A 15,347-nucleotide genomic window follows, 5' to 3' on the forward strand; every position below is an offset into this window, starting at 1 on the left:
TATATATACATATACATATATATATGCATATATATACATATATATATCATGATATAATATAGGTAACTCTAAACCGTAATGCTATAAATAATTTTATAAATTGAATAAATAAGATACAGATTTACATATATTTATTTCTGCATAGGCCTACTTATATGTTTTATATATATTGTATATGTTAATGTTATTATTCATATTTTATTATCAATATTTTGATAAATAATTAGGTACTCGTTAAATATTGTTCGATAATGTTCAATTTAGCTTTTTTTAATGTAGGCCTGTTCATTTTACGTCAGTTTAGAAGACCTATATAGAAATATGTCTGTTGAAAATTTAGGACTATCTTCGATATGCTCTTTTGTGATCTGATCAGTTTCATGTTTATTAGTTATGTTTTTATAAAAAGAGTATATTAAATAAATCAAATCAAATGAATAATTTCTAGACGTTCAAAATTCCGTGATATTGAGCTGCAGATGCAACAAGAAACGATAGCAACTCTTAGTTAATTTTCAAAAGTATGACAAATAGTAAATCTATAAAGATGTAAGCCTAAGCCCTATTTTTCTACTTCTATACTCGTTAAAGCCTTGTAGCATCTGAACGACTATTGATAAGTTATTGGTACTATTTTAGAAGTCATGCACTTTCTTCTAAAATAATACATCACTTTGATCATGGTATGACGACCTTTAAAATTTAAGTGACGTGTTTTTATTTAAGTCATTAAACAGGAAAATAAAATGCGCTTAAAGACGTATTGCAATAATACACGAGGTTAAGACGTCAAATGCTGGTAATACGGTACTGTACATTACTGAAATACAACGAGAATATTAACATCGTAATTGTTCTTGGTTTCCTTTTTTAGAATATGAAAAGAATGGTTCTATTAAAGTACATGACCTTGTGGAAACAGCGTATAATTCATTAACCATCAACAACGAAATGGTAAGTTGTGGTATTGTATTTTCATTTATCTATTTTCAAAAATATGATAGATATGAGTTTATTATATATTGATTGAATCCAATCGATCAACATATTTCAGATTATTTTTTTTAAAATCCAGTGTACTTTTTACGGTATCACATCAATAATTTACTTCTTTATGGCAGCGAATGAATAACGAACATGTTATGATTGCTAAACGCTTTTTAGGAGCAGTACGTGTTGTCCATTTTAAACTGATTATTCCGAAATATAAAAATACACGAATGTGATAAATGAATTTTAAAAATTAAATTAAATAAAAAAATTTTAAAAATCAAATAAAAAAGATAGGCCAAAATACACAAATCAATAAAAATTATGTCAAGGTCTAGATCGCAAATAGGTATGAGTGATTAAAAGCAAAAACCAAAAAATAACAATGAAAATCAAACAGTAGCCGAGATATGACAAAAATAAACATGTGAAAAATAATGTAATAATATAATAAGGCATGGTGATCAAAAAGAAAGGAAAGAAAATGTTATATATATATATATATATATATATATATATATATATATATATATATTTTCTTGTTATGTATCATAGCCTACTTTTGATACATTTTTAAGACCGAATTTAATATGGCCGACCTTACCGACATGTTGTTCATCAACTTATATTCTCGTATCGACGAAGAGTTTTATAAGATATCTTTTCCTAAAATAGGTAAGTGTAATTTATAACTATATAAATTAGTTTGAATTTACTGATAATAATACTATAATACGATACTAATTACCTATAATAATACTGATACTTCAACAGATAATAATAATGTTGCACCACTTGTATCATGTTTCGTTACATGACAACTAGACTCCAGGTTCCAAGGCTTAAAATAGAATCTACTTGAAGTTGCTTCGACTATTTTGACTCAATGTGTGAATTTTGTTATTACTATTGTCAGTGCTGTTGTTTTTGCCATCAGAATTATTGCTATTTGTAATTTTATCATATACCGGTACTCTTAAAGGCCGATTTTCTTTCACTATTATCAAAATTATTATTTAACATTGTTTTGTGAGTGTTTTTAAATATTGGATTAATGCAGAACAATATAAAGTAAATAACAGCAGCACTTTTGAGGCTAACAATATATAATTAGTGAGACTAACAATATATTATTAGTCTCAAAAGTGAGACAAACAATATATTATTATTCTCAAAGTGCTGCTGTTATTTACTTTATATTGTTCTATACTGTACAGACTAACGCGGCTATACTTTTTATTCATCGTGGATTAATGCAAAAATTGATAATTAACTTGTTGGTATTAATTGAAATGTATTGTAGCATATTTTGTTTTCTCGTTGTTTTGAGGGGTTTTTTAAATAAAATTGAAATTGAAATAATTAAAACCTTTTGTTTGGTTTTTTTTTTTTTTCGTTTTGTTGTTTAGGCAGCCTTCATTTCCATAATATAGGGGAAAGCAAAAGCATAAACGTCTTATTAAATGATTTTTTTAATGTTGCATGGCACTTCTGTGATGTTTTATAGAGTTGGTTGCTACCAAATTAAACTTAAATTCGTGGAAAAATTATTCGTTTTCGGTGGATTTAAAAAATGTCTCAATTGATCTGGAATTTAATACGGGTAAGATAACTTGAAAAGGTTATTAATTTTATGATTCGGTAATAGGTTAGATTTTGTAGTGTAGTTGTACCTGAGCAGGTTTTGATGGAGTGGATATGTACCGTACGGTGATGAGCTGTATGATGATGATTTGGCACTGTATTTGGTGGTGTAGAACGTTACCAGGCTAGGCGGTAATGGAGCAGTAAGTTCTGGAGTTGTAGCTTGTGGAGTGAACTGAATCTGAAGAAGAGTTACTGCAGTATGGAACGTGGGACTGTTTGAGGAAGTGTAGATGCAGGCTGGGGAGTGGGAGCTGCTACACTAGCCGAAGTGTTGAGTTGCAGCCTGCGGGAGGGGGGTGGGGATGTAAGGTAGGGAGTGTCGATAGTGGGTGCTACTGTATAATTTGATAATCAAAATTTCAGACAGATTATTTGATTATTCAATATGTCAGTTTAGAGTCCATACCTCAATAATGTGCTTTAAATTTTCAAGAAATAGTTATGAAATTGTTTTCTTGTTAGTATTGGTGATTAAAAACCATGTTTATACATCGATATTTAGTATACGGATAGGTAATACGGCACTGTACACTAAACTATAAATATTATATTGTGATTATACTTCATTTTCTAGAGTTTATCCGTTTTTCAATAGTTGTTTCAGGCGCAGTTATAAGCATTATTGCATGTGTTTTGGATTATAACTATACCAACGACACCCACATTGACAGGTAAGTGATGTTATGACCATCAACTGCAGTAACAATGAGTTCAAATACTTTAGATGAAATTTACAAACGCTCAATATGGCAACAACACTTAAGCATGTTGACGCAATGACCAGGAGAAACAAATCGCTGCGTAACGTAAAGGAATAGACTATAGGCTATATAAACACCATATAACAAAATATCAAATTATGGATTTAATTTTATCGGATTTTTTTTCAGAAACCAAATGTACTACCTTAAATCACGACTGCTGTCCATAGCAGCATACACTGAGAACGGGACAGAGATTTACCCAAATGTTCAATTTGAGATAGAAGTAGGCATACCGCATGCATTTTTATTATAATACATTCACATTTTATTGGATAATGATGTATGTTTTATGCCCTTATATGTATGAGAAATTGATTAATAATAAATTCACCTTAATATTAGAAATAGGCCTAAAGAAATGTGAAATGCTAAAATAAAAATTAGTAGGTCAAAGTGACAACAGGATCTTGAGGATAGCAATACGCCAATGCTGATACAGAAATAATACGCCATTGTTGGAATTAGCGATACAGATACTCTTAAATATTGCAAAATAAAAAAATAAAAAATAACCAAATAGTAATAAGAAATACATGTCGAGGAACTATTTTGACAGACAATAGATATCGAGCAAATGCTGATAGAATCTCAAGAAACCAAGGACTTCAATCTTACATTAGTATGTGGCTTCATTGATGTCAATTTAAAGTAAGTCCAGTATTTAATCTTTTCTTTATTCAAAATCCAAGTAATATTTATTCATCCAAAGAAGGAAATAACACTGCTAGTTGTGAAAAATTATTAATTAGTTTATAGTTAAAATGGATAAAAATTTACGGCCATAATACTACAATGATATTGATATTAAAACATTTAAAATTAGTTTAGGCCTTATAAACCTGCCTAGTGTATAAAATGATTTAAAATAAAATAACAATCTTACATCAGTTATGAAAGAAAATACAGTAAGGTTACAACAATAGTATGTTATATAGTTATACTGTACCAATAAACGTTACACCTTAGTATCAAAAAGTTACACAGAAGATGAAGAAATTTAGCCATGTTACATGGCAGTGTTTGCTGTGGCGGCTCTAGGATATATTTTCTGGGGAAGGGGGATAAGTTGTCCGACAGGGGGACTTGAGCTAGTAGGCTCGAGCTAGAGGAAGAGTTTTTGAGAGGGGGGGGGTTTCCCCTCCCAAATGAGATTTTTTTTATATCAACCTCTTTTTATATCAACCTCTGGATGGCCGAAAATGGCACTCTCAGACTGTGACAGACATGATTGTGTTGGCTTGGTGTGGGCTATTTTTATATGTTTTATGGCCTGACTGCCCGACGAGCTCTATCCGGCGGGGGAGCTTTGACCTGGTGGGGGGGGGGCCTTAATCCCCTGCACACCCCCCCCCCCCCGGCGCCGCCGCCACTAAGTGTTTGATAGTAGAACCCACTTTATAGGCTTATTTTACCTGATAATTATTGTATCATGTATGACGAATACATGTACATAATTATGTATCATTGTGTTCTAAGAGAATGGTCAACATCCGGGTGCAATTTAATAGAAATCATCGCCACCAGAGCTGTTTGTAGCTGTAATCACCTGACAAGCTTCGGGGTTCTAATGCAAGTCACATCTTACGAGGTACCGTACCATTAGAATAGACACGATAGCAATAATCATATATTAAATAGAAATGATTGATTATGTCAATTCCATTAGTGTGTATATATTTTGTATATTTAATATTTACTTTTTTGTGGGGATAATTTTTAATTTTTTTTGTATATTATATGCCCAATTGTTCATATCTGATGTTGTTTGCTTCTTTTTAGCCAGAAAACCAGACACGGAAGGCTCTGTCAATTATTTCGACAATTGGTGTCATTCTTTCAATCGTGCTCTTAACCGTCACTGAGGTCGTGTTTCTTGTACTCAAGTGAGATTTTAAATTATATAATAATGTTAAGTAAACTGTAAGCACGTCATTCCACAGTATGAGGCTGTTTCATTGCAATTGAGTCTGAATTCGTTAAAATCCCATAAAATTTCCGATATGCAATAATTACGGGGGTTTGCCATATACAGTAGTGACATTTTATATGAGAAAAGACTCATCAGATAAGGTTCCACATTGGGCGGTTATTAAATGTTTCGGCCAATGATGAAACACGAGGTCAAAATTCAGCAGAATCAGAAAAGATTGAAAGAGAGACTAAAAAAACAACCTGCATCATGCAATGTTTGAATAAAATCTGAATCTGAAAGATGGCGTGTAGAGAGCTCGTCTACGTCACGTAATAATCATTTAAAATGGCATCATCCTTTCGAAAACTAAAGAGAAAAAAAGATGACTAACATCCCCATAGGGCATGATACATTGATATACAGCCACCTCACATTAATATACTTACCAATGGGACAATAAACTACTAAATATACATAATTTCCCCTAGAGATTTATGGAAGTCTCTTCGTAACAACATACACAAGAACCTGGTGTTCAATCTGATTGTCTTTGACGTCATCTTTCTTGTGGGTATTGACAAGGTTGACAACCCTGTAAGTAATATACATATCTTTGAGTCATCACTTGTAGACACGAAAAAAAGATGATCAATCAATCCATTGGTCACTTTACACACATTGAAATTTGGTGTATAAATCCTGACGATTGATTCTTCATATACAACTCGTAGACTAGTAGGCTATATAGTGGCACAGTGTGCGTAAGATTACCAATCAATCAATTAATCATTCAATAATTTGATCAATCAACCATTAAGACACCAACAACCCGATCAATGTATCACAGGTATATTTACACTTGTAGTGTAAGGTTTTTCACTTTATAAATATATTGACTTTGATACTATTTTGCTTTTATATTCTGCACATACAGATAACATGCAAGTCCATCGCAATGACCCTTCACTTATTTCTGATGACAGTTTTCTTCTGGATGTTTGGAGAAGCTGTGTTTCTCGTCTTTAAAGTGATGTACACAACGCCAAGCCGACATAACAGACTGAGAAATTATATGATATGTTGCTACTCGGCACCAATAATGATTGTCGTGCCGATCGCCATATTTGAATATGATGTGTACGGAAATACTTAGTAAGTAAGCGCGAATAGAGAACTGTTTAGCAATCACTTACAGATTTCTGCGTAAATTAATGTATGTAGACCTATTATATTCTTTCTTTCTTATGAATTGGTTGAATTGTACATTTATAACATTACTTAAAATATAATCTATCTGGTCTGTTGGTAAATATTATTAAATTATTTTGTTGTTTAGCCAGAAAATAACATTTTAAGCTTACCTAAGTTTAATGGATTAACAATAATTATTCACTGACTACTTGTTATGCAGATAAATCGGCCGCCTCTTTACTTCACAAATAAAGACTTCAACTCTCGCCAGTTTGACTTATTTAACGGAGAGAGGAGCGAATCACTATCCTCAGCAAAGAGTTCCTAGTGAAAATTGACCATGGTCCGTTTTTAGTTTTCAAAGTTATTCATCCATAACTCAACAGACTCACCAACTTGACAGAGATAGCTTGGTACGACAACAAAGGCATCCTACTTCTGTGTTTTCAAACATTTTTTTCTTTTTCATTGCAATGTAGTTGCTGGCTTGACTCAAATGTCAACTGGTTAGTTGTTGCTCCAGCTGCTGCTATTGTCTTGGTAAGTTTCAATTAAATACGAGACTAGCAGAATTTAGTTGTAGGCCCTAGAACACAAAATATCATTATTTCCACCAAGGAGAATTATTTAGGGGAAAAAAAAACCAAATTGATCATTATAAAATTTAGTGAAGTGGTATTGGTGATTTTGGATGAAAAAGTTCTGGATCACGATTACACAAATTATTATTTATTCATTTTCTGGGATAGAGAATAGCAATGACCAATCTATTTTTCACTGTTAATATGCAGAAATTAGGATCTCTTAAAAACTAAAGTTAAATTTTGATTTATAGTCGGTTGCTTTTCTTTTCTTATTAGCTCAACACAATAGTGCTTGTGATGTTAGTTCGAATAATTCATCATCGGTCGGGAACTAACGTCCAAGCATCCAGGCAACACGAGTACAAACAACTCAAGTGAGTTTCAATGTTTATCGGTTTATTTTATAAGCATGATTATTCCTGAACTTGAAGTACAACGTTCAGTTACTTAATACGTTAAAATGATGTGCTTAAGCATCGCTTAAAAATATTGTTTAATTATTATAAACTTTAATGTTTTTCCAATTTATGAAGGCAATATTTATTAATATTAATTCTGTACTTGTGTTTATAATGATAACTTTTTGTTGACAAATGTAATCTCATCAAACAGGAAAGCAATCAAGGGGGCGCTGTTATTGATGCCTATAAACGGTGGGACGTGGATGTTTGGCCCTTTGGCAATGAACGAGGACTCTGTCTTTATGCAATATCTCTTTGTGATATTCAACTCATTTCAAGGCGTATTCATATTCATCGTTTATTGTCTCCTGGACACTGAGGTTTGAAATTAAATTTTTATTAATTAATCTTGCGTTTCATCGATTGACCTTGATACAGGCATCCGCAGTTCAAACTATGAATTGGCTTATACAAACGTGTACCCATTATTATAGCCTAGGTTCCAAACCCCAATGTTTGGTTACCCACACTTTATTGCGCTTAGTGCGTGCCATACCTAATTTAATTGGCGTACCCATACTCAATTAATTTTTTTCGGATTAGATCTCTAAATTTACTTGCTCTTTAGTCCTGAATGAGCAAAAAAAAAAAAAAAAGAGAGTTGTGGCAAGCCTACCATTATTACTTAACATTCAAATTGTCCTTGGTCGTTATATGCAATTTATCTCCTACACAGGGTATAAATTATGATAAATTATTATTATTATTATTATTATTTATTATTATTATTATGTTACTAAAACCTACCTTAAAGGGAACATAGACAATGGACAAATTAGAGGACAATTAAAAAAAATGACGTTAATGGAAAAATAACATGACTTTAAGGGGAAAATAACAAAAGATATTCCCCTTAAGTCTGACTTAGCGCATATAATAATAAAAATAATAATAATAATTATTATTATTATTTTATTATCAATATTATTATTATCATTATCAGCAAGTATTACTTAGTCTATAATACGCTGAAGTAGTTTTGTTAATTTCAGGTGAAATTAAATTGGAAGAAGTTATGCGGCAGAGGACGAAATCAGATTCAAACTACTAAGACTACAGGTATTTCACAGGTCGAAATATAAACTGTGACTATTGCTTAATACTAGCAAAGAATATAGTTAGAAAACACTGAACTGATGGATATTGTGTGTCCACATATGTTGATGGAAATCTTTTTATATGTTCGCATTTATAACACTCATTACATTTATTAGTAGTCTAGTTAGCGGAGGGTCTCACTTGTACAAACCTTTGGGTTTCTCTAGACTCCTATTTATCATTTTGACATTCCAATTATTATTATTTGTTACTGCAGATACTGTGTACATTTATTGCTAGTATTGTTATATAACCAGGTATTGTCAATATAGCACCATATGGGGTAAGATATTATGTTCATGTATGTATTTTAATCCCACGATTTCTATTTGGAGTTTCTTCTAGCCATGCATAGCATTGTCTACACTATCAAATTTCATCAAAAAAGCATCAGTATAAAATGTGATGGAACATAGAGTTGAACACGTTCAACTTATTTTGATACAATTTGATGATATGTGATGTCATAGTACCCATATATGGGCAAATCACATTTTTTTGTCACCTAAAATTTCATAGTGTAGACAAAGCTTGAAGTGGGAATGTGGCAATTTGCTTGTTACTCAGTAGGTCAGTAGGTCATTCAGGATACTGCTCCCTGACGTTATCAATTGCTGGCCTACTAAGATGAGTGTTCTAATGATCAGCTCTACTGGGATGGATACTCACTTTTTAAAAACCTCAAAGTAAAATAATTTGGGGTTTTTTTTAAATATTCCACTCATTTACTGTATTTTAATACTCTTTAACTAATTAAATAATTAGGCTCCGGAGGAAAAAAAATTGATATTTTGTAGAGCTGGTTTTTCTAAAACTGGGGAACGGTGAATAACATAGATTTTTGAATATTTAAAAACTAAAACTGGGGAACGGTGAATGAGATACAGAATTTTGAATATTTAAAAACTGGGGGGAAAAAGGGGCGGTTTTTTTTTTTCCATTTTCCCCCAGTTTTTTGATATTCAAAAATCTATATCTCATTCACCGTTCTCCAGTTTTTCATCAAACAACTTTTGCTTGTCTTCTTACAAAAATCAGTTTTACAACATATCAAAACATTTTTCCTGAGCACTGAACTTTTGTGAAATGTATATTGTTCCATATTATTACTGTTTCATATTTGTAGGTAGGTTTATAACTATCTGAAATATTTATAATACACCAACAAACCAAACCAGCTAATTCTGTAATGCGGTAGAATAATTTGGCAATGTTATGTGCACTTAAACAACACCAAAGTTTCCTTTAGAAATATCTGCAGGCACACAGTACCTATACATACTGTACTGTACAAGATAACTTTCATTGCAATAAGCCACTTGTGTACTCACCATGCCGTTTATGTTCTTTATTGTACGTTGAGGGTAAAAATGATTTGTTTTTTAGAAAAATATTGAAATAAATATTTGATAATGTGATATCTAATACTGTATGTGCCAATTTGTTTTATATTGTACTTCTATTATACCAATCAGCACACAATTTACAGGGCTGTTTAAAATTCATCGCAATTGTTATTAAAAATGTTGTGAGAAAATCAACAACACATTCTGATAATATCTGTAGATGGGACAACTTCTGCTCAAGGTCAGATTTATTTTTTCAAATATGTAGTGTTTTCTAAATTAATTAAAATTGTTTAAATGTGATTAAACAAGACACAACCTGTTTTTCACTAAGCAATATTTACATATAAAATATGAATATATAAATATGTGTAAGTAAAATCAAGCAATACCATTTATTTGTTTTTGTAAATAGTGTAGGGACGTGGGTCAAAGGTTGTATTTCTTTCCATTAGGCTTAAAGAGTGCAGTTGTTCTTGGTTGTAAGGAAAATACTGATGCTTGACAGGATTTGAACCCTAGATCCTGAGATTGGAAGGCAAGCGCCTTAACCACCAAGCTAATGCTGTACTTCATAGCGACGACACAGTTAATGCTCATGGTGAATGCTTTACCTATCTAAACAATACCAAAGTAGGATTGAGGGATGTATTGATTGCAACAACTCTTCTGTATCTATTGCTGATGAAGATGTTTGCATACAAGTTATGATTTTGACTTCTTTTGCAATTTTTCTTTTCTGGATTTCAGTTTTGCCAAGAATTTCATTCTGTAGATGTATTTCTTTGGATCTATTCCATATGCCTTAAGACGTGCATCTGAAACCTCAATTCCTGAATTACCAATCTTCCTTTTCCCTACTGATCCTGCATTTCTTCCTCGTAAGATATTCCTCTCTGGCACTTTTGAGGTTCTATTCCTGAACCCCTTTTTAAATTTTCTTCCAGAAATTTGACCAAAATTTCGAACTTCTGGTTGTGATTTGGACATACTTTTTCGCTTCTTCAATTTGGTTTCTATAGCTTTTTTGCTCTTTTTAGAAACACTATCACTGAAATTGTTTCTTTCTTTTAATTCAGCTGCACGAATAGCAGATTCTTTTACAATATTTTCCGTTTTAGGTGTATTCATGATTGTCTCTTTTTCTTTTGGGGGTTTTTTAGTTTTCATAATTTTATGCTCTGTTTTGATTATTTCTTTTCTGTGAAATTTCTCAGTATCTTCCGAAGTAGCTATTTTCGGCAACAAATTTAATGTTTTAACTTGCTGTTTTGGTTCAATTGGATTTGACGCTTTGCACCTTTGAGGTTTTTCTTCTTCAAGCTCTCCAGTTCTGAAGAAAATTGAACAGAATTTTTGTGAAAAATAACAGAAAAAAAAAACATAATTAAATTATATATATTGATAATTTTCTTAACAATAAACTACTTCATAATGATTGATTATTGACTAACAAACGCTTTTGAAACAACATTTGGAGTCCAGCAAGTGTAATTACCATACATTTGTAGTAATGGTCTGAAGAGATTTTCCTTATTTCAGGAGTGGAGCACCATAGACAGTCATAAAAGATGTTTGCCAAACATAGCCAACATTACAATTATCACACATAGACAGTCTTACACTAGTCACACATGTAATACCGTAGCTATGAACAAAAATCGCCCAGTAATACCTGTGGTTTTGATTGCTAATACTGTTACATGCAATCTATTAACTGCTTATAGCTATTATCAGCTCCAGGGCTAGCCAAAGGCATACCAGATACCTACAAAATCCTCTTTAGAAGTGGATTCTATTTAAAAAAAAAAAAAAAAACCTTACTTTTCTGAATACAAACTTGTAAATATTTTCTTCATCTTGTCTGAATACTTTGCTTTAGCATTGTAAGCTTTCACATCTCTTAATTCTTCTTCTTCTGACCTGTAAGATAAAAATGTTGTGTATCAAAACAGCTTTGGCTTTCTTTCTTCTGGTTTTGTAATATATCACAGGCATCTTATGATATACCATATGGACCACTTTCGGTGTTTACATTGGCCTGGTGAATACACTGGCGGCGCACTTCCTTAGTAGGTAAAATAATCTCCCAGGATATGCCAAATGCATGGTAAATCAGAAAACTGGTTTTGTTTCTTTCGAAACGAAAGCTACATGGATAAAATTCACATGTGCCATAGTTACATGTTAGAAATCTACAAAAAAAAAATCTATGAAATTATAATTTTTCTATTTTTATCAGTAAAGCAATACCGCTACTATTGGTGAGTGTAATACAATGATCTGTTAAGGACTATTCAGATTCTGAATTCTCCTACAAATAATAAAACAAAAAAATCAAAGAATAGCACCACAGATCATAATTTATCAATTGAAAGATTCAACAGTCATCAAATGAAATCGCACTAAGCAGGATGTAAACTACAGACGAATACAGATGATGGATTTTTTTCCCAAAAGTATACAATATTGTATATAGATATAATATAGATATATGCAATTAATAAACAAATCATGTATGTTTACGAGTGCAATGAAAAGAATATTTTAATATGTTCATGTGTATTTAAAAAAATCCTCCAACAACTCTTATAATTGTATATGTGTTCTGACTAAGATGTTTATATTTCTTAAAACAATTTGAATAATCTTTTTACTACTGAATTTTGTTATTTTAATATTTCATTAAGATGTCTACCATTGTATTACCTTCCTTGTGATCTTTGTCAATGTATTTTAACAAAATTCAATGTTATTCTGTGTTGTAGATTAAGCTATTATCATTTTTGAAAGTAAGGCTCTTCTAAATTGTATTCATTTAAACATGACCATTTAAAAAACAGACTGTTACTACTTGTCTGAAATTGCATCCTGTCTAAATATGCTTTAATTAAAAAATAAATTCTGCAAGAGCATTACCTGTATTGACAGGTCTTCTTCAGTGACGCCCACTGGTTCAGTTCCTTCTCACGTGCATTCAGGATACTTTCTGTTGTCAAGCCAAAGTCATTGGCAACTACATTTCGGTACTTAAAGCGACACGGTATATCTCCAATGACATCTTCATAGTCCATCTTATAGTATTCATCTATGTAGGCATCAAAAGCACCTTCATCTAAATTACACAGTAAAAAGTATAAGTTACAGAGGACAAGGAACAGGGTATAGGGTACATGATACTAATCTATGAATTTGTTAATAAACATTTCAGAGTATGCGAGTACTACGAAAAAAACTACCACTATGATATTACTTTATGTGTCAATGATACAGAGTGTGCTATATATTGTCTAAATTGCAACTATGGTAATTTATTTAAAAGAGGACATATTGATACTGGAGCCGTATTATGGCCGCCCACATGTTCCAGGGACCCACCCGCACTTTCAACATTTGAAAAAAATGACAAAATGAAATTTAAAAAAAAAATTGAGATTAACAGAAATATTACCTGGGTTGAACACTGGCTTCTTGCGACCAACAGCCTGCGCAAACTTTGAAGCTCGTCGTCTCTTCTTCTTACCCGTGATCTCTGCCATCTCTTCACTAAAGTCCGTCCTTGACGGAGGGACATAATCGGCATCCATCTTGTTTTTTAAAAAGGATACAGAACAAATCCATTTCAAAGAAATTATCAAAGGAAGGTACTTGATTAAAAAAGAAACACAGCCGATAGTACCCAAGTAATATAATCTTAACTTCATATTCTAGGAACTAACTATATAAACTAAAACCAGAGCCTTGCAGGTGCCAAAGTTCCTATGAACGATACATGACTTAACCAAGCATATTTTCTGATTAAGACATCATAAATGACATAATCAGAAAATATGGTTGAGTCAAATTTGTGTGGTGGTTGAAAAATTCAGGGGGAGTCTTTATGGCCCAAAATAGTGATTTTAGACCAGATTGGTAATGTAATTTGATAGGCAAATTACAGTAATATTTTTATCAAATTTCTTTGAAAAAATTTCGTAGGCCTAGGGGCTAGGCCTAGCTAGGTATACAGTATTTTCATTTTAAAGTAGTTTGGAACGATATTGGAAGTGGAGGAGCTGGCAGTGGCCTACTAGACTATAATTTATTTGAAAATAGCTTGGGCCCGATCGTCCACACCAGTTGGGCCCAATCGTCTGTCACCTGAAGTTTTCATTACGATGATGAAGAACGTATACTATCTAGGCCCTAGGCTAGGCTTAGATTGCTGCCGTCACTCTGCTACGTATACCACTACCGCATCACAAAGAAAGCGACCCACGCTGTGCATTCTTAAATTTTACACACATTATTTAAATGTATTAGACGATAACACGATATCATTGATTAAACGATCTACCACCCTCGCATCGCAGTAACTACTGTACTAAACTAGGCCTAGCCTAGGCCTCATGTTTTTGTGGAAAGCCTAAGCTAAATAGTCACATCGAACTTCGCATCGCGAGGTAAAACAAAATGTCTGAAAACATTTCTTTGACGCATGCGCATTTGCATAAATGTCTACACACACACGCACTACACACAGGGTAAAATCATTTTAAAATTACCACGTAAAACTCACATTAAATGACGGATCTTCACAATGCGTGGCTTCTTCATCTTCTTCGCCACCATATTCATCAACATTCTCACCGTTCCATTCATCCCAATTTTCTGTCAATAACAATTTTTAATTATTATCTGTGATTATCAGTTCAGATTACCTTTACACTGTAAAAAAATTGTGCGATTTGGGAGAGATTAATTAAATATTTGAACCTTCATTGAAAATATCATGCAAATCAGCCATAAGGCTGCGAGTTTGATGTGTTTTTTTTTTTAATAAAGAAGAAAGAAAGAATAAATGAATCAGAAATCTTAAATCACAGATGGACCATCTGTCATTAAACACTAAAAACTTCAAAAACCATCAAATTTTATCTCAGATAAGAAAGTATAATACATACTCCAAGTACTGAAATGCTGGCACGATGGCGTGCATTTCAATATTTAGAGAACCGTACTCGCGCAAATAAGCGCCTCGTTTGAATAAGCGCCCCTATCGAATAAGCGCCCCTCATAACTAGAAAATTTCCTTAAGTAGTCCTACTACTCCTTTTCCAACAATTTGCACCTTTAACACATTCTCATCTAAGTTTTCAAGCAAACCTGCAATGATCATGCCGTCCTGCTAATCTCAATCGACCGATGGCGAACAAGCTAACCACCACCACTAATTCTGCTGTTCTGCTGTTATGTAATACTGTACTTACAACATTCTTGTCATGACAAGCCATGCTCTCTGTACGATTATCTTTTCCGTCACAGCACCAGTTGTAATTTGCGGTTTCCTGATGTCCTTATTTAATCGTTTTTCA

The 15,347-nt window shown here is 32.5% G+C and overlaps 2 protein-coding genes across 2 annotated transcripts in view; one reads left to right on the top strand and one right to left on the bottom strand.

Moving 5' to 3' along the window:
* Positions 1-9,450, top strand: part of LOC117104701 (adhesion G protein-coupled receptor L4-like) — a 14,992-nt gene extending 5,542 nt beyond the window's left edge. Inside the window, exons 5-18 of the mRNA XM_033245586.1 lie at positions 875-954; positions 1,569-1,665; positions 2,498-2,593; positions 3,233-3,308; positions 3,528-3,624; positions 3,958-4,049; positions 4,878-4,989; positions 5,181-5,284; positions 5,802-5,907; positions 6,248-6,465; positions 6,984-7,044; positions 7,365-7,462; positions 7,701-7,869; positions 8,542-9,450. Coding sequence (XP_033101477.1) covers positions 875-954; positions 1,569-1,665; positions 2,498-2,593; positions 3,233-3,308; positions 3,528-3,624; positions 3,958-4,049; positions 4,878-4,989; positions 5,181-5,284; positions 5,802-5,907; positions 6,248-6,465; positions 6,984-7,044; positions 7,365-7,462; positions 7,701-7,869; positions 8,542-8,631 — 1,496 coding nt within the window. The 3' untranslated portion in view covers positions 8,632-9,450. The remainder of the gene's footprint in view (positions 1-874; positions 955-1,568; positions 1,666-2,497; positions 2,594-3,232; positions 3,309-3,527; positions 3,625-3,957; positions 4,050-4,877; positions 4,990-5,180; positions 5,285-5,801; positions 5,908-6,247; positions 6,466-6,983; positions 7,045-7,364; positions 7,463-7,700; positions 7,870-8,541) is intronic.
* A 622-nt stretch (positions 9,451-10,072) lies between these two features.
* The window catches only part of LOC117104390 (protein KRI1 homolog), an 18,067-nt gene continuing 12,792 nt past the window's right edge, over positions 10,073-15,347 (bottom strand). Inside the window, exons 12-16 of the mRNA XM_033245218.1 lie at positions 14,552-14,643; positions 13,445-13,580; positions 12,913-13,108; positions 11,818-11,916; positions 10,073-11,326 (exon numbers count right to left, since the gene is read on the bottom strand). Of these exons, the coding sequence (XP_033101109.1) occupies positions 10,699-11,326; positions 11,818-11,916; positions 12,913-13,108; positions 13,445-13,580; positions 14,552-14,643 (1,151 nt within the window). The 3' untranslated portion in view covers positions 10,073-10,698. The remainder of the gene's footprint in view (positions 11,327-11,817; positions 11,917-12,912; positions 13,109-13,444; positions 13,581-14,551; positions 14,644-15,347) is intronic.

The sequence above is a fragment of the Anneissia japonica genome, unplaced genomic scaffold (genome assembly GCF_011630105.1).
Source record: "Anneissia japonica isolate Jap-2015-1 unplaced genomic scaffold, ASM1163010v1 scaffold287867_len1003013_cov215, whole genome shotgun sequence".
Taxonomy (NCBI): domain Eukaryota; kingdom Metazoa; phylum Echinodermata; class Crinoidea; order Comatulida; family Comatulidae; genus Anneissia; species Anneissia japonica.